General features: G+C 40.4%; 2 protein-coding genes across 2 annotated transcripts in view; one reads left to right on the forward strand and one right to left on the reverse strand.

Annotated features, from left to right (window-relative positions):
• Window positions 1-4,831, forward strand: part of gipc3 (GIPC PDZ domain containing family, member 3) — an 11,510-nt gene extending 6,679 nt beyond the window's left edge. The window contains exons 4-6 of the mRNA XM_070961448.1: window positions 2,033-2,142; window positions 3,657-3,738; window positions 4,680-4,831. Of these exons, the coding sequence (XP_070817549.1) occupies window positions 2,033-2,142; window positions 3,657-3,738; window positions 4,680-4,831 (344 nt within the window). The remainder of the gene's footprint in view (window positions 1-2,032; window positions 2,143-3,656; window positions 3,739-4,679) is intronic.
• A 3,345-nt stretch (window positions 4,832-8,176) lies between these two features.
• On the reverse strand, window positions 8,177-18,600 carry tbxa2r (thromboxane A2 receptor). The gene is made up of 3 exons (XM_070961262.1): window positions 18,412-18,600; window positions 14,134-15,015; window positions 8,177-10,563 (listed from the first exon to the last, which is right to left on the reverse strand). Exons 2-3 carry the CDS (start codon window positions 14,926-14,928, stop codon window positions 10,240-10,242), a joined length of 1,119 nt encoding a protein of 372 aa, XP_070817363.1. The 5' UTR covers window positions 14,929-15,015; window positions 18,412-18,600; the 3' UTR covers window positions 8,177-10,239.
• Window positions 18,601-20,123: the final 1,523 nt, after the last annotated feature.

Consider the following 20,123-nt stretch of genomic DNA (forward strand, 5'->3'; position numbering starts at 1 on the left):
GCACTTTCAAACTGTGACCTTTTATCAGGGCAGACCATGAGGTCCTCCTGACTTTTTCCCTTCCAAGACCTGTCAAAAGGACAATAAGTGGGTTATTTATTGCATTCGGTTTAGAACATGGCGAGGAAAGAAGGAAGTCCTCTTTGCTAAGTGTATATAGCACATGGGGCTGGAGCCCAGTTGTCTACAACCTCACTTATCAGACAGGAAGCTAAATCCATGGTCAACGGGCCGACTTCCTGTTAGCAATCAGTATCATCTTAGTGTAGTGTTTCCATACCTTCTGAAGTTGTTGAGAAACAGCAAAATAGTAGACAAAACATGCAAAACACAACTGCTTGTTTTTGTCAGGCTCAACAGATATGTAGTCTGGCTAAAAAATCGTATTCTGTTTGGTGAAGACCTTGACTTAAAGGTCCGTAAAATAACATTAATGCATGCATGTAGTGATCTGGCAGGGTAAATGCAATAGCTTCGTCAAGAGTTTAAAAAGTGGAGCAGTTTAGGTGTAAGTGATGATCAGAGCAGAAACATACCCCCTCATTTCTCTGCATAAACCTGCCTATTACCGTTTTTGTGGGCGTTAATGAAATCTCTCAATAATTGAAACACACACATGATGGCTGGCTGCCAAATCTGAATAGGATGGATTAGATCTCATGAGTAAAAAGATTTATTGCACTAATTAACATTCTGAATGAAACAGAGCTGGGACTTCATTATGGGCCTAAATGTCAGCAGTATTAGCCAAAGAGAACACGAGGTGTTAATTCACATTTGCAATTGAAACATGGTTCCACTTGCAGTCAGATTAATTATAAAGCACAATTATTTACATCTAAACTTTTACCACACTACATGATCTCACTGTGCTGGTGTTTGTGAGGTGGCAGCAACCGGACTGTGCGACTGTAAGTCCAATTAATAAGGTGTGCAAGTGGCTCACGTAAAGAAACTTACAGAGAGACAAACAGTAGATGCTTCCAGAGTATCAGCATCTGTTAGTGTGATATAGCTAATGTTGATCTCTGACCTCCCTCAGGAGAGGGTTTATTTCCCCTTTGGAATCAATGACCTTTAATACTGAATACAGATGTGCATTTTCACGTAGGCCTCAGGGCATGTGTGTGCCCAAGACTATGAGATACAGCTACGCTAGTGGTGCTTTCAGCATGCTAATAACATCAGCATGCTAACATGCTGACAAATTCCTGTTTGAGAACCACTGGTTTACAGTGTTATGGTTTTAACAATAGCTAATTGTCACTAGACACAAAGTATAGCTGAGGCAGTTAAACCATCACCAAAGTTGTAAAAATGAATCCTGAGGGGGAACTGAGTGTCGACACCACATTTCATGACAACCATCCAATAGATGCTGAGACATTTTCACTTCATGAAAAGTTATGGAATCATCAAAGTCAGTAGAAAACATTATCTGTGAAACAGGACGGTCCAATTCATTTAATAGCTGTTAAGATACTTGGTCTGCTGGGAGTGCTAGATGAAAAGTCAGAGGTTACTAGGCCAGTAGGATTTTCTCTCAGATATTTTAGTCTTGACTAAAGTAGAGAAACAACTGACTAACAGACTGGCATTGCCTTCCCTAGAGCCACTGTGCCAGCATGGCTACAGAGGAAATGATAATGTGGAAATATATTCCCATAGACCTCAGCAGCTGATTCACAGCCAGCAACTTTATTGCTGACACAAACAAAGTCTGTCTTTTTGGTTAATGGGACAACAGATAGATTGGACAATCCATGAGTCTCATTAACTCTATTACAGCACGCCTCCTTCAATGGCTAATAATAACACCTAGACATGATGGGCCCATTTGAGAGACAAGAAGCGCACATCAGAACGAGGCAACACCTCTGCTAAATGTGTCTTTTCCACATGATAGTTAGCAGCCGGAGTCCCAGTGGTTGAACAGACACAGGAAAGAGTGGCACCTGCACAAGATGAAGAATGAAGAGTGTCTCTTTAATTTGATTAATGCGTATTATTCTGTTTATGTGTGTGTGGTCAGACATGATTGGAATGAGGACCAGAGCGCCAAAATCCAATGAGGGTAAGATGGTGAACGGGAGGGAGACGCTCCGTCTTCGCTCCAAGGGTGCTGCTACAGTTCAGGAAGTGGTGAGTTTCACACGCTCTGCAGGATGACGACTGCTGAACCTCCTGATGTGCTCAGATATGCAGTGTTGGGAAAGTTCACTTTCTACATGAACTAGTTCAAAGTTCAGTTCACAAATTTTAAAATGAACTAGCTCAGTTCATAGTTCACAATTTTGAACTAAGTTCACGTTCCAAAAATTAACTAGTTCATTGTTCTTTTTTTTCCCATATGTTGCTGTGAACTATTGTTTTTCAAAATTATTGCCACAGCCCATATAGAACCACAGACAGCAATTATTTTGTTTTAACACTGTAACTATGCGCCAGATTTCATCTTCATATCCAATTTTGAATCCTTATCCAATGTTTTTTTTTTACTTTGGCAATGAGGGGACAGCATTTGCCCATTGTTGCTTTAACACTTTGTTGCTGTCCATTCAGTCCACACTTGTAGCAGCTGCAGCTTTCACCCCATGTAACTGAAGTGGTAAGTAAGAGTAAGAGTAAGATTTTTCCCATCCTGACCGACCTTGTCATAAAACTCGTTTTAATGATCATACGAGGCCGCCTTGCCGCTTTGTCACCTACATGCTGGTTTTTGTTTTGATGATGCATGCGGCAATGCAACACTGGTGGCTGGTGTTGCCAGATTGGGCTTTTTCCTCGCTACTTTTTAAGGCCTGTTTACGGTGTGTTTTAGCCGGGTTTTCGCCTGGAAGGCTCTATAGATATCTGGCACCCTATTGAACGAAGTTAAACTGAGAAAGCGTGCCGTTCACAGACACCAGAATGAACGAGTTCACAGTTACATTCATCAGGCAGTAATACAGTACGTTCAGTTCACGTTCGCCCAAAATATGAATTCATGAACTATCGTTCAGTAAACGCGTTCAGGCACAACACTGGTGACATGTATACACATTAATGTGCAGAAAGCCCAAAACACACGCAGAACTGTTTTAGACAACTGGAAATGTCTTCTATTACAGCCGATTACATCATTTTCATTTTGTCTTTAAGGTTTTTTGATATGCAGAGATGCTAAAAGCACTGATTGTATGGGCTCCCACCCATGTGGGACACTACATGACCTGAACTGAACTGAACTGAACTGAACAACCCCAGCTCACACATAAACTAACAAGCACACGCAGTCACACAATCAGTCTTGTTATGTGGCATTGTTCCTTATTGAACAATGCCTCTCAGCTTCGTTGCGCCTGTAAACAAAGTGACTGTAATTTCCTACACTTCAGTGCCGGATGTTTCACATTAAACCATGAATACACATTATATTGCTTGGAAAAAGTTTGGAGGGTGAAAAAGTTCACTGTTTCGCAAGAAGCAAGGAATTGAATCACTTGACAGGCAAACACTTAACAATTTCATCATATTTATAGCACATGAAGATGGTGATAAACAATAGCCCTCGGCATGAGAAGATAGGCTCTTATGGAGTTTATATCACCATATTTGGAGTGTGAACACCCTTCATTTCCACCGACACCTGTCTATTTTCCTATGTGCTCTGCCAGCAGAATGAGTTTGAAGAACGGGCCACCAAGAAAGTGGACGACCTGCTGGAGAGCTACATGGGCATCAGAGATCTGGAGCTGGGTGAGACCACCCACATTATACTTGTGTCCTTAAAAAACAAAACATCACCTCTGAGTCCGCATTTAGACGTAAGAATGGATGCTCGCACCCAAACCCAGGAGTTAGAAGTGTTTACTGTGCTTTGCTGCTCTGAGAGAGAGCAGCCCACTTCAAGCTTGGGATGGAGTAAAGGAAAAAATGCTCCTCAGATTTCATACTCACCACAAATCATTGATGATAATATAATGCGCCTCCAGGGAGCTGCTGGGAGTGCATTTTTTTTTTTTTTGGAATAATTATCTCAACATTTTTGTTTCAGAGAATAAGAGGTTTTAGCGTTCAGTGATCCGTGGTGGCAGAAGCAATAGCAATAGCAGGCTGATGGAAAATAGACAAATAGATGACAAATTTAACACCCAAGGCCAGTTGATCAGCTTTCTGCAGTGCTTTCATTTGCCACTGAAATGACATCATCCTTTCACCTGCTGAGGAAGAACATAATTAGAAGTCATAGTCTAAGCAGAACTACAATAAAGCAATTGGCAGCATCATTTGTGGGCATCCATCCTCAATATCACCACAACTGAAATTAAAAAAAAAAAAAAAAAATCTCTATGACGATGCGACCTTGGAAGAATCAGGATTTTGTGTGGGATGCATAATTTTGGCCAGTCATATGAGTTTGTACCTTCCCAGGCATCCAAAGCCAATGGCCCGACTTCCAAAAGGACATTTGACTGTTTAGACCTCATTTATATTAGGTTAATGATGTCTACTTACCTCTTTTGTTTGCTTGGATTGTGTCCTTTCATTTTTAAGCATTATAGAAGGAAGATGGAAAACATTTGACTTACTATGGGCGAGTTCTCTGTCCATAGTTTGTTGGGATAGCGAACTTACCAGGATTTGGTGGTAGCTATCAAGTTAACTTCAAATCTGTCCCATCTCCCTCTGTTCTGCAGCGACCACCATCGTGGAAGCGGGCAAAGACAAGAAGAACCCTGACGACTTTGCAGAAGCCTTGGACTCAGTTCTGGGAGATTTTGCTTTCCCTGATGTGTTTTTGTTTGATGTATGGGGAGCTATTGGAGACGTCAAGAACGGTAGAATTTAGACATTTAAGACATTAAGAATGTTGCTTTCCCTGTCCTTGTATGTTTTATCACTCCATTTAAAACCATGACAAGGACTGCAATTAATTCAACCATTTCCCTTTGAACAGTCAACTGACAATAATTTGCTCATCAGTAGATCATTGCTCTTAATATTAAAGCTTTACAATAAACACAAAACAGAAAATTGCAGCGTAGCTTGTAATTTAATTTGTATTGACGTCAAAGATTAAAATTAATCTTTATGGTGCAGAGATTTAGGTGATGATCCTGGAAAACACAGCCCAGCTGTCACAATAAAATGTTGGCATTGTACATTTCTTCAAACCACAGGTTTGTATGTTTCATATCCATCATATCAATGTTTCTATAATAGGTATCAAAGCGACATGGTTCAGATTAGCAGTACGTGTATATGAGCTGAGTTTTTCTCATCAGGAAAAGGACACAATGGTGGCAGCGTGACAACGAGGCAAGGCTGAATGCCAAGCGGCAGACCACTGTTTGAGCCATGTTTGTGGCGACTACACCTGGTATTTTAGCACATGATCTCCAGGAACATGACATGACTCAAGCAAACGTGGCTACTAAGAAGTGGCAGACCAACGTGAACCAACGCAACGTAATCATGGAGGGCAGGGGGCCAATAAAATATGGATTCAAGGACTATGTTGCTGATGATGGTAGTAGACCTAGTGTATGCTTATGCATCATGGTCTCTTGTATATTAGAAATGATCTGAAGTGTCTACAGTATAATTTCAGAGTGGAGTCTGATGCGCTGACATGTTGAACTGCAGGTACGAGCGGTTGATGAAATTTTCCAAGCTGGCGATATAAACCACTTCTCTGAACCTGCATGGTGACCACAGTTTCTGTGGATTTGGCTGACATCTGTGATTTGGTCTGGGTAATACTCGTTGTTTTGTTTCCTTATAGAAATAACTAGCAGTAGTAAGCCACCATGATGAATCTCCGATCCGGCTTTCCATTGTTGCTCATTCAGGAAGCTTGTTCCTGATCGCCACAAAATGTCAAATATCAGCAAGATTTACAGTATAAGGTGAAACCAGGCTGCAACAGTTATTGTTAATGTTGAAAATGAAACTCAACTTTTCATGACCACTGCAGCTTCACTGCTTTAAATGTGGAAACATCACATCACCATCTGACTCAGATTCATCAGAATTTCGTTCGTACAGCTTGACTTGCTTGACCTTGCTGGAACTCTACAGGGACTCAACTTGAACTGCATGATTCTCATGACAGTAACTTGGGCTTGCTTGAGACTTATTCCCACCTCTGGAACACAGTGACAGTAAATTCAGTGTGTTCACAGAAATACAGGCTTATTATCTTTTGATTTAAGATAAAGGTTTACAAAATGTTTGGAGGGCTTTCTCCACATGGATGTAGAGCATTAGGGTGCAGATATGTAAACAACGTGTCAGGAAACATAACTGCGAAACAGTGGACAATCATGCAGCCAATCAAGGAAGTTAGATAAGCTAGAGTAAACTTTTTTCCTCTGATGAGGACTCGCTGGGAAAAACAAGAGGGTAACAAGGAGACATTTTGAGGCCACACAGTCAGTATGTATTGGCCTACTTCTCCAATACCAATAGCCTGTACAAGATAAAGATTTTCATGCAAGATTAGATATAAAATACTATATATTCATATAAGATTGATTAACCTATTTTGAAACGCCTAAGCGGCCCCAGTGCAAATAAAACCTCAACATAGAAAGCGCATTTTAAATATTCTCAGTATCAGTAGTGACTGATCTGAACTTAAATTACATACGATTTTTTTAATTACTTATTCATAGTCAGTGCAGTACCTACAGCGCTCAGCATGCCCCAGTTTGGAGAAGTAAACACCAGAAGCTAAGCAATGAACTGCTGTGGACAGGGTCAACAGCAGAACGCATTTTAGCCACCTTAAAGAAGGTCCACCCAAAATAATCAATATCACTTTAGGTATATGCTATATTCTGAATATTTTCACTGCATTACCTTGCTGTCAGACAGCCCTTTCCTCTAGCACCGTATTTTCTCAACTGTAGACAACCACCGCTGAATAACCCACATAGACACTTGCTGAAGAGCACTGCTGTACTCAACTATCAGGTAATACAGTGCTAAATGCCTACAAATAAATGAAACGACTTACTAAACAACCAGTAAAGAAATGCAGTTTCCACAGAAGTTTCCCCTCATTTCTCAATCATTTTTATTTTCTTGCATTTGCTGTCATTTCCTGTAGTGGTAAAGGAATATAGGAGTTCTATGTTTGAGAAAATGTAGTGCCAAATGAAAGGGCTGTCTGACGGCAAGGTAATGCGCTAAAATTATTACAGATATAGTGCACACTTTAACTGATCTTAATTTTATTTTGTTCCTGACCCCGTCTACAGCAGGACATTGCTTACCTTCCATGCCAGCACTACTCTCCACACTGGGGGTTGCTGACCACCATCCACTATAGGTAATGCAATGACTATGGACAAGTACCTCATACAACCCCACACATTTTCCCACATGATTATTACTGTCAAACAGATACCAAGCCCATCCATCCATCCATCCATCCATCCATCCATCCATCCATCCATCCATCCATCCATCCATCCATCCATCCATCCATCTTCTCCCGCTTCATCTGGGGCCGGGTCGTGGGGGCAGCAGTCTGAGCAGGGGCGCCCAAACTTTCCTCTCCCCATACACTTCCTCTAGCTCTTCTGGGGGGGATCCCGAGGCGTTCCCAGGCCAGCCGAGCAACATAGTCACTCCAGCGTGTCCTGGGTCTTCCTCGGGGAGCCCGAGCGCATACTTCCCAAATAAAAATAGAATAATAAACAAATCTAACCCCTGTGCTCGTGTCAACCATTTCCTAGATTTTGCCCGGAAAAATGAAGGTCTTCATGTCCATGCACTTTTCTGGTTTGTTTCACAGACAATATAAATATATCAGTATCTTCAGTATCATGGCTCTTACTCTCAATGTGCTGCTCTGTCTTTCTGTCTCCCCATAGGAGAGTATTTACTGGAAAAAGAAGGAAGTGTCAAACTACATGTTGGAGTTTGTCACTTTTATGTTATTTGGCTCACCAAACAACATATTTAAACAACATATTTTTACACATGTAAGCTGACCTGCCAAATTTCAAAATGTAGTTTGACTCGGCTTCACTCTCTCTGGATACACTGCATCAGATAGTTGTGCTTTGTTTTAACAGTTTGCGTACGATTGCACCTGGTTATGAAGACCTGAAAATGTATGGCAAAGTTCGCATAAATGTATCTAAAAAGACTGAAATCATAGTGGTCAAGCCTGTGTGTGTTTAACAGAAAAGCCCATTTATTTTACAAATCCTTTATTTTTCTGCATAATCACTTGCCATTTCTGCCAAGCACGTTCAACATTTACACTTCATTTTCACTGCAATGACACTGCAAAGGATGTTAAAGTGAGACACATCTCAACCATTATCAGTGATTGGTTCAGTGGTTTCTTTGGTAATTGAGTGACAGTCTGATTGATATGAGCAATAACACAATGAAAACAAATTATGTGCAAGATCAGCTGGGTGACTGAGTAATCAAGCAGAGCAAGAAATGCCTGTTTCAGTTTCATTACAGTATGTATTAGAATTAAAATATTATAATTCAGCTACAGCATCATTACACTGTCCAAATTATTATCCAACAACTAAATTATCCTCCACTCGCTGTTCATTGTTAATATAAACACCTTTTCAGTTTACAGCAACTTGAAGTTTAAGATAAACATCTCTGTGAGGCCAAGGTGGTCTGTGCAGAAACAGTTTTACTGGCACTGGACTGTGGCCCGTGAAAGAGAGGAGGATCTGATATTATGAACCTATATTAAGATTCTGTCTCAGCCCAAGCTTGTTAGCAAAGCTTCTTATTCCAACATTGCCCTGAAAAACATGAATTATTTTGAATTTTCCCACCCCCTCGGCACCTCAGAGTGTAAGAAATATTAGCATAATACTCTCCAAATGTAAAACTGAGGTAGGCACACTCATATACACATTTTGATAAGAAATCTGTGCTTTCTCCAGATGGAAATATTAGACTTCAACACTGTTTTAAAACAGTCCGTTTACTCAAATTACATGATATGTATTTCCCCCCACTTATCCTTTGTCACACTTGCGCCTAACCATTTGCACTTACTTATCAATCTTCTCCTCACTTAAACACATCATAATTTCGGCAGTTGAAATCAAAATTATCTTCATAGCTAGATGCCAATAGTTGTGAGAAAATATTTGTTTTCATATTTGATTGATCTGATGGTTTAAGATGAGAGAGCTTGAAATTAAGCCAAACCACTCCAGTGATACAGTGCATAAAGTGGTGAAATGGCTTATTACATAATATATGAGTGTAGTAACATGATGATATATTTGTCATAGATAGTAGAGAACATAAATCTTCATATAGCAACAATTAAACTTTCTCAGCTTTTTGTATCAGTGATACTCAATAGCTAATGTCAGACATAGTTTTTATATAGCAGTTAGGGAACTACTATGTAAATATGACATCTTGTGCAGCATAATACGCATAATACATCTCAAATAAATACTGTAATATTTTTGGTCACATTTCTGAAGTTGACAGTGGGAAAAAAATGTTTTACTATTGACAACATAAGCTAATTTTCAAGGTCTGTGTCCATATTTACAATTTAATTTACAATAATCACATCATTATTTATCTTATTTACCTTTTTTTCCCCAGTAAAAGAGGATATGTTGATTAATGACAAGCGAACCAGAGGATCCCACCGAGGGATCTGAAAAAAGTGGTCATGTCAAGGTCTGGACCGTTTGTTTTGATTTGCATGCGTCATCAAAACATTTAACACATAGGAAATACATGCATTGTATTGTATTGTATAAATGCAGTCTAAGCATTATTTCATTTTTGTGATAGGATTTTCAATTTTAAGGTACACAAATACCATCAGAAAGGAACAATTAATGGTCAGTATTGGGTCTCCTGTGACACTCAAGAGCATCTGAGCAAAGTGTGTAAGACATAATGTCCTACTAGAATGAAGTATTTCCACTGAAATAATTGCCTGAATGAGCAGAGAATGCCCTGATCCACTGTAACAAAATGTTTAAACCTAAAATATCATAAAATCACCTGGCAGAGCAGAATGAACAGATCACAGGTTAAAGTGTCATTGCTAATATTGCTAAACATTTCAATGGTATGCAATAATATATTAATCAGATTGTTGATGCAATCCTGCCATACTGGCCAAAGTTAACATGAAAACTCATCAAAGCTTGAATACACACATTCAAACACATACTATGACCAATGATATCACTCAGTCTGCTGCAACAACAGCTCAAATTCAGCCAATCACTGAGACGGAGGTAGTGGCTTCAAAGAAGATCTAGCTGTTACGTCTGATTTTTCCATCTCTCCTGTTTCATCTGAGCCCATGGTGCTCCCAAGTGAGGAGCGTGTGAACCTGCGAATGGTGTCGCTGAATGATGGGTACAATGTCATGATGGAGCCCCGAGACCACGGGAGGCGCGGGTAGATTCTCCTAAGAACTGACCTGCGAAACAGGATATATACCCACGGATCCAGGATCTGGTTCCAGGTGGCAAAGCGTAGCCATAGGAGGAGGTATTTGACCTGAAGAGGACCTCCAGACAGCACAGTTTGTGCAATGAAGACCTGGTGGTGGAGAGATGGAATGTGGGATGAGGACAGAGACAAAGGACAGAAGAAGCAAGGACAGGAAATAAGTGATGGACAAAAGGAGTGTGAGAGGGATGAGATGAGTCAAAGTCAAACAATTGCAGGGGAGAAAAGAAGCAAATTATATAAGACAACAAATTATAGTTGAAAAAAGTGGGAGGGAAAGCAGTAGAAAAAAGGGAGGAGAGGGAAAAGATGAAATTGGTTATTATTGGACATGGACACACATGTGTTTAGTCCATTGAGGGAATGGCTAGGTTAATTTTACCATTGCCCTCCTGAGGCAGTGGCTGCTGTAACCCAATTATCCCCACTGCTTTAGTTAAGCTGCAGCATTTTATGTAAGGCATAGCCTCATTAGCATTAGCCCAGCAGTCTCTTGTGGGGGTAAAACATGCTAACAAGCTCCTTTAGGAATGACACATTGTCTTATTGTTTTCTCTGTTTCAAATTCAGCTGGTGTAATGATCATAATAATAAAAAAAGCTCTGGTACAGCTTACATCCAAGCAGTGCGGGGAAGAAAGTTACCTAAATCCATAGTAAAAACTGTTGCATGCCAGGGTTGAGATGTTCAAGTGCAAACCACAGGTTTAGTTAGGCAAACTTTTCTCAGAGGCAGAGGTTATACAGCCAGTTCTCCAGGATGCATGTTAGCTTAGTGGCTAACTTCCACTCTCAGAGAAGGTAGCATTCATGGTCTTGGTAGTCCCAAAGTTATTTCAAGATCCTGTAGCTGGATTAAATTTTTCAGAAGCATTATGATTACTGAGCCTAAACAACTTTCTCAAGGATTCTCTCTTATCTGTAAGGATCTGCAGCTCTGCTTCAAAGAAATGTTTGAGCTAAATAAAGCTACAATCTGCAGATCATTAAGCTATCGGGGTGTGGCTAATAGAAACCATCTTGTGTTATTTCAGCAATTTGTGCAAGCATGCACAAAGGTAACAAACAAACATGACACAGTGCTGAAACTATTCAAGTGAAATGCTCATTAACTGGCTGGGAGTGGAATCAAGTGCACATAGCAGCAGCAAAACCAAGGCTGGCTGCACTACAAAGCATGCTGCCATCGATACTTAGATGTTATGTGTAAAGGTATGGAAGCTCTAAGGCATGGAGTGATGTACAAGTGAGTCCATCCATGAGTGTCACTGGCAGATGTTTAGGGCATGCGAAAGTAGGGGTCCGATCCATAGCCCGGAGTGATGATGGTGGTGAGCAGTTACAATGGGAAAGCTGTGTCATTGTACCTTTAGATGTTTTCTGTCTTACTTTTTACTCGCCTGAGTCGGGACACTTGAAACAAGATGTATATCCAGGGGTCAAATATCTGATTGCAGGTGGCCATTCGTATGTAGAACAAAACAATTTCATCTCTTACAGGATCAGCAGTCACCACGCTCATCAGAATATATATCTGTGCAGGGCGTCACACAACTGAGGTTAGACAGGAGTTCAGATTGATACACACAATGGCCACTTTATTAGGTACACCTGTACAATTTAATCCAACTGTTCTGCTACAAAGTCAAGCACAGAGGTCATTTTAAGTGGTGGTAGTGTACTGGTCTGCATTATATTGACAGGTGTTTCTAATATTCTGCCCCCTCTCATTTATGTAAACAAGCAGGACAAAAAATTAGAAACACCTTTCAATTTAGTGTAGTCCAGTTCAACATCACTGCAAACCACAACCTCAATAATAAACATATAAATGAATTTCTAATAAAGTTAAGAAAAACTGAGCATTTGAAATGTTGTAAAGGTAGAATTTAGGGCAGAGCTGTTGTCTTGAAGTGCACTGGATTGTACAGGTGTTCCTAATAAAGTGGCCACTGAGTGTATGCTCCAGTCAGATGGCCTAAACCTTCCCATTCTTTTCTCTGCATGTTGGACTGAAAGAAACACCCACTTTTCATCAGAATTGACTCATTTTATAATAACAAAAACAAGAAAATTCAAAAGTATTGTTCAGTATGGGCCCATATCTATAGCTTGTTCTATTGGTCTGAACAACATTTCACTCAGGGCAGTTTGTCCTGAGATCTCAGAATGTGGCAACATCTTAAAAACAGGTCCAGCGAGGGAATAAATAGTCAGTCATACAAGTTGTGAATAAACTGATGTTGCCATGATACCAGCAATGACATTGGTGAGTGCAATGCTAAAAAAGACTGAAACAATAGATGAAGCCACAGAACAGTTTTCCTTTAAAGGCAATGATTTCACCCACCCTAAAGCCGAGATGTAACATCTCAACTAAGGCATTAAGGGGCTCTCTAATCAAGGGTAAGATCAGAAGCTGCATTGCTAAGGAGAAATGAAGCATGTTGAAGGGAAGGTAGAAAAGGAGCTTAGACCTTGTGATGCCTCATTATGGTTCATACAGCTGATGGGCAGTGCTGATAACAAGAGATGGTAGTCAGGGTCTGGGGTTGGGTGCTTTCAGATACCTATGAAACCCACAATTTGGTGGACATCATCATGACTGAAAATATTTTTAATTTCCCATCAACAACCTTGCAAGCAGGAAAACATCAAGATCATCTGAACAGATATTTCCTGACTGCAGCCAAAGAAGGCGCATTCGCCCGTGGGTCTTGTCACCACACATTGCACACTGTCACAGACCACAGACTATCATTACAGAGGCCCACACTCATTCACAGTGGTTGAAACAGGGCCAGAGACCTTCCTGTGGAGTAGTGGCCCATTGTAGCCGTGTCACTCGGTTTAGGGAAAGCCTTACCAAAGTCCAAGTTCAACAAAAATTTATAGCAATTCCACAGAAAATGAATATTTTATGTATGTTTTGTAGTATATTGAAGCATTCTCTAGAAACAGGCCATTTACTATATTTATTTGCATAATATCCATATTTATATTCAGGCAATGTATATGTATGCCAACTACATTAATATTTTAGGTATCTATACTCACATTTAGGCTACATAGCTTAATTTTGAGGACATTTATTAGATTTATCATTGCAGACCTTCTGTAATTTTCTCTGAATTCCGTGATCCTTTGATTTCGCTGAGACCATGGCTTCGTAAGCACATCAATTCCTCTCACTGCTCGAAGGAGGAGGCAAATGTTCTGCAGGTTTCGGTGTTTCAAAGTAAAGATGAACTAAGCTAAACGTGAACTACAACCAAAGACTGAAACAGAACATGAACATAGTCTCTGTGATTTTTTGCATAGGTTTCTGAAGCGACAGTGTGAAGCTCAGTGACAAGTTGGCCATTTTAATATGGGATTCTAATTCTAATTCTGTTCTCTCAAATGGCCATTCCAAGAAGTGCATTTTTTGGCATCTTTTGGCATCTCATTTTTCATCCCCGGAAGTTGCCACTTGGAATCCTGCTGTGACTTACTGCAATGGTTATCTTGGGAGTCTGCTTTTCATTGTGACTTTATTATTTTCCATAAAACCAGACCTAAACATGCACACATACACACACACACACACACACACACACACACACACACACACACACACACACACACATTGGGCTTATTCATCTAAAATGGGAAAACTTACCAGTAGAGGGCACCAGCAGATAGAAGCGATGACATTGATGAGGATGAGCTGAACCATCATCTCCACTTCGTTATCTCGGCGGCGCTGGGTACTGTCCTGTCCGCAGCACACCTTGATCAGAGTCACGACGCTCACCGTGTTCAACAAAAAAGACACAGCGATAGACATCAACCCGACCAGGGAGAAGAGCAGGGAGAAGCCCAGGTCGTACCTCTCAGAGCTGATGTTGAAAAAACACCAGGAGCCGGGCATCTGCATGTGGTAGCTTCCAACGCCTGTTAGGGGCAGCAGAGCAATGCAGCCAGCGACCAGCCAAACCATCAGCACCATGGAGAGAGTGCGGGTCTTGTTCATGCTGACTGAACGTGCAAATGGACAGTTGATGCCAATGAAGCGCTCTATGGCCATGGCGGCACCAAGCAGCAGTGGGCACAGTCCATAGAAGACCATGGACATGCCCATGAAGTTGCAGAAGTGGCAGTTTGGATCTAATTGCCGCCAATTAAAGTGCGTAACATGGAAGGAGATCACAATGGAGCCTGTGACCAGAAGACCCATGAAGTCAGTGACCACCAGGCCGCCCAGGAAGATCAGGAAGGAGCGTGAGCAGCTACGTGTCCGCTGGAAGGACTTGAGGAGAACTATGAAGGCGATGAGATTGGAGGTGAGACCCAAAGTGGTGAAGATGGATGAGAAGTAGGCTGAGGCAATGGTGGGGTGGTACCCGAATGGAGGACTGTTGATGGAGTAGCACCGTGGGGTGTAGTTGACATGTGGCAGCACAGAGGAATTCATGGTGGTCAGCTGGTGTGCCGTTGATTTCAGATGACTCACTGATGGAAATATAATACTGGTGTGAGGGATTTTATTCCTCTCTTCATCCTCGAAAGTAAAAAGAGAAAAGTTAAATTTCAAGACATTTTCCAGAAAGGGAAGTTTGGCTTGCAGCAAGGCAAATATTAAAAATGCAATGAAACATATGATAAAAATGAATTGAGCAAAGGGAAAGAACAACAGAAAGAACTGTCCATCCAGCTGGTATTGTTGCACAAATGTGGCAGACTTCATGGCAGCATACGTGTGAAGCAGTACATTTCTGTTTACTCTTGGGGATCCAATGCTAAATGGTGCTTATCCAGCTATTCAGGCAGAGAATTCAGCAAAATTTCTGCTGCTGAAAATTGGTTTCATGTTGGCTTGTCAGATATTTAGAACGACCATATAAACCATATCAAGTCAATATAACAGCTCAGACACAGCACACACATAACACTCACACAAACACATACAGACAGTGGCGTCATAGGACGGCGATGGAGAGAGTGGCACAGAGACCGAAATAGACACATATCCTGGCAGGAAATGCAGTTATGTGAATAGTACTGACAGAGACACCAACAGGAAATAAACACAGTGTCCCAATCAGTCTATGATATTGTCCCTCCTGGCCTGTGCACAATGCCCGCCATTGTCAGAGAGTATGAGACCAACTTCAAGCAAAGTCGAGGTACACGTTAAGCGTTCCATTTTTCTGGAATATTAATGTTAAACTTGAACAGACTGAAGAACAGACTGAAGAACAAACAAACAAATTTGCCAAATGATGTATGAAGATGCAATTGTGTATTGCTGCACTGCACGCTTTCTCATGCCACGAGTAGCATACACAAACAACAACTACACCACAACAAAACCAACAAACAGGTGTCTTTTTTTAGCCTGTCCCACCCTTGAATTTACTGAGAAACAACAGATGTACTAACAGTGCAGGACAATGTGCAGAATCCTATTTAGATTTTCCAGCTTTTTAACAAAATGAAGAAAAGGTGAAATTTACAAAGCTTAAATTACATTTGTTTGCTTGCGTTATAAAGACTTTTTTTCCTTCTAAGTAGATTTGGCTGCCGCTTCATGTCACACATTACACGCTGTGGCAGATTCACACCCGAGCTTAATCTTTTCACAGTCCTGGAAATTTCTACGAATCACTGGACATCCCCAGATGACTGAATGCCCCCGCAAAATAAAGAGTTGTTTTTATAACTATCAGATACATTTCTGGATAACCTAATCTTATCTTTGATTCCATTTTTTTTCCCTTTCAAAATACATGAATCATAACACCCACTAGCCATGACTGCATGTTTTCTGTTTAATTGTCACATTTTCCAAAAAGGCAGAAAACATAAAGATACATGAATTAAGAGAGACCTTTGGGTCTTCCACTAAAAGCTAAGTATACTATTATCAGGTACTTACTTCTATCCCTTAGAGAATATTAGGATGAGACAGATGGTGCTTGGCGCCAGCTCGTGTGACCATGAAGACCTTTTTAGTGTACCATTAGCCAAAAGTGCCCTTTGAAATCAATAAGTCACATTCGAAATTGCTTCACTGAGGCAGTCCAGTGGTTTCATCTCCAAACTAATGGGAAACCACAGAAACTTAATTATGAGGTGTATGTATTGTACGGACAATGCTGTCTGTGCAAACTCGCATCTTTTCAAATACTGAACAAGTTTGGTCCACAAGACTCCATCCTCTGAAATGGGTTTGTGGCGTGAAACAGACTTTACCTGCTGTTCTTGTGGCTGTTTGTCTGCAGTCCATCCAATACCCAGAACAATCCACCAGTGCTCTACAGCAAATGATGATTTCTTTTTCATGTACATACTGCTAAATTTGTTTTCCGTGTTCATATTGCCAAACCTCTCCGTAACATTTATTTATAATGTCCGTTAATAAAAAAGGTTGTTGTGCCTTACTTTATCAAGGCAGGAAAGCATGTGAATAAGCACAAGCATTAAATATGGGGGATAATACAAACAAGAAGAACATGATCAACAAAAAGGAATCTGGCTCTCTGCATGATGTCACCAAGCCAAAGTCTGTTCGTCTACTCATCCAGTAAAATGGTTTCGGCAATGTGCTCTCAGTCAAGTAAACAAATAAAAGAGAAACTTCACAGCCAGCTGGTTTAACTGGGTCTTCTTATAATTAATTACTTCACATAAAAGGGCCAGAATATAGCTGGTGTAAATGTCTTGAACCTGTATATGAGTAATCTTACCAATAACAGAATCATGAGTAAACATTTAGAGCTGAAACCATTAGTGAATTGATTTGAGGTATTATTTTTTTCACTTCCTGCAGAAGTTGTATTACTGAAAAGACAACAATTGTTGTGTATGTATGTGTATGCTGTCAAGAGCTCTGGAAAGTTGTTGATGATGCTGAGGAGCTAAATACATTCTTTAGGATAGGGAGCCAGCCCTTATTGACTTGATGTACATAAAACATTAAGAAAAGGGTGGAGTAGGCGATCAGTGTTATTTTTTACAGGTCAAAGAGGCTCAAAGAGCATGGATTGTATATTGTTTACCGCTGTATGTGTTTAATTCATGACTTCCGCAGTCCATATTTCAAGCAGTATCATATGCCACACTAAATGTATGGGTCACAAGGCTGCGGCTGGTGATAGCACACTGACAATGTGATGCTGTGCTTCACTGATTTTCAGTAGGCTTCTTCTGCAACTGTGTGAAAACAGAGTCCATCTCCAATAATCTAGGGTCAAATGTTTTGTTTTCAGGAAGTCTGGTGTCATGTATGACCCACTGAACTACACAGGAACAATATCTGCAACACCAAGACAACTGAAAGTTCAAGTAAATGCTGAGTTGAAGAAAATGTGGCATGAAATTGCTCTTCAGCTCATTTCGACAAAACCACCGTCTGAATGATTGCTCTTTAAAATGTTGAAACAATATTCTATCAGTACATTATAGTAATCCTAAGTCTGTGTTTAGCCATATTTAATGAGCTGTGAAATGAGTTATTGCAGCTTTCTCTCAGTGGAAGGATACCGAAAATCTCTGAGATATGACATAATGACAAATGATGTGATGAGAAGTTAAACTTTACCTATGGGTACATTTGCTAAGTGATAGCAACAAAACAGAACTAAACCATTAAAGTTGACTAAATGCAACCTGTACTGGGTGTCCTGGGAAATAAGAATCCTAGAATAACACTATTTATTCTGATAAACTGTCGCACTTTTAGTCAGAAATGTACAGAAAGGGTATGCTAAATATGTTAACAATTCCTCATTCCTTATTTTTGGGTTCGTCTCGACAAATATTACACTTCAGGTATGTTTTAATTGTTCCTGTTTCCTAATGTGCACATAAAGTGTCATACATACTCATTTTTTAAAAGGTTGTTCTGGACAAACAGTATGTAAATTCACCAAGTAATTCAGGTTTGTCTTACCACCACAGAAGTCCTTTCAAGTTTCAAGCTGACTCTCAGTTTGCACTACTCAGTCCAAACCATCTTTCTGCTCTCATGAGATTAATAATGACGACACAATAATCACAGGAAGAGGTGGGAGAAGTCCCAATTGATGGAAATAAAGTCCAACATAAAGTCCCACAGCAGGCTGCTAGCAGTGACCCCCGCTCATCTCCACTCTCTTCCCCCGGTCTCTCCCACAGCAGCTTAGATACTCATCTCTCCCCCTCCAGACGCTCTTCCTTTTACTTGGCTCACCCCTCCCCGGAAGACAAAGGGGAAGGGCTTGGGGCACGCAGCACATAGTATTTTAGGCAGAAGAAGAACAGCAGAGAGAAGTCGTTAAGCATCAAGCTGGATTTAGTAAGTGGTGCACAGAAGGGGGAAAGAGCATTTGTCCGTGTGTATGTGTGATGTTGCTTCCTCTAAAGGCTGCAGAAAGGGGTCAGTGAAAGATTAGTCAATTCACTGAAACACAGGATTTTCTTTCTTGCACTGAACACATAGATATATGAACAGCTACAGCGTATATTTGATGCTTTCCTCAAAACTGTTACATAAAATTAGTGGAAAAACCGTGTGACAATAATGCTTTGAATGTAAATGAATGATGCATCACCTTTGTTGACTGGAGACTTCAGCAAATGGAATAATCAACCTACTACCAGCTAATTTAGGGACACTAAAACAAGATTCAAGACTATTGTGGAAAAAATGGAAATAGCTGGACATTCCATCTGCAGTTGTTTTTCATTTTTTGGTTTCAGGCTTTATATACAATCTGACTTTTACACAGTTTACATAACCGAATAACTTGTTCAGATAGACACGTGCAGTGCAGATGTGGCCCACGACTGCCAAATGCTTTCAGCTAAACACGGGTCTGTGAATCAAATACAAAGATAATCTACTAGAGGACAGCAACAATAAAGGTAAAAAGAAAAAGAAAAAAAAGAGAGAGAGATTGCAACAGTCCTGAAGATAAAAACTACACAGCTATCACTTGGCTAATAAATATATACAATCCACAAACAGGTGTTGTATCTGAGAAAAGCAGTCTGTTTACTGCAACTTCTGAGCAAAATGTGCATGAGTAAGCAAACTGTGTTAAAAGAATAGTCATGAATTTGCAGAAATACAGCCCTCTTGCTGAGTGTTCAGTGAGAGCATTGATACCACTGTCATGTCTGTGCATTTTTTAATATACATTATTATGATTACACAAGCTGTATGCATACATAGCGGGATCCAGGCAGTGATTAGCTTAGTTTAGCATAAAGACATAAAGGCTCTGACCAAAAGGCAGGAATTAGCAACTCTACATCTCACTGTTTAACACACATCTTGTTTGTTTAATTCATACACAAACCAGAATGTAGACACGTCAAGTTGTGGTTTCAGCGGGAGTTCAGTGGTACAACTATTTATCGAGGAACAAGGCAAAGAGTGACCATTATGATGATGTTGCCATGCAACCAGCAATATAGCCGGAGAAACTCTACAAGACTGCATGTGGATGAAGAAAACACTGTTTTGCTTCTATCTAATTTCTGCTGACAAAGGTCCAACAATACAGACTGAGTTATAGCTGGGTTTGCTTTGGCTCCGCTCTATTCCAATGCACGTGTACACACCCACCATCAAGTGTTGAAAAGAAGCGTGGACAATCACCGTGAGTGTCTTCCACTTTGTGA

This window comes from Chaetodon trifascialis, chromosome 4 (assembly GCF_039877785.1).
Source record: "Chaetodon trifascialis isolate fChaTrf1 chromosome 4, fChaTrf1.hap1, whole genome shotgun sequence".
Classification (NCBI taxonomy): domain Eukaryota; kingdom Metazoa; phylum Chordata; class Actinopteri; order Chaetodontiformes; family Chaetodontidae; genus Chaetodon; species Chaetodon trifascialis.

Excerpts from the sequence above, each read along its gene's own strand:
- tbxa2r (XM_070961262.1), bottom strand. The coding sequence starts at position 14,928 with ATGAATTCCTCTGTGCTGCCACATGTCAACTACACCCCACGGTGCTAC. Across the intron at positions 10,564-14,133 it reads TCTGCTGGTGCCCTCTACTG|GTCTTCATTGCACAAACTGT; the intron begins GTAAGTTTTCCC and ends CTCCACCACCAG.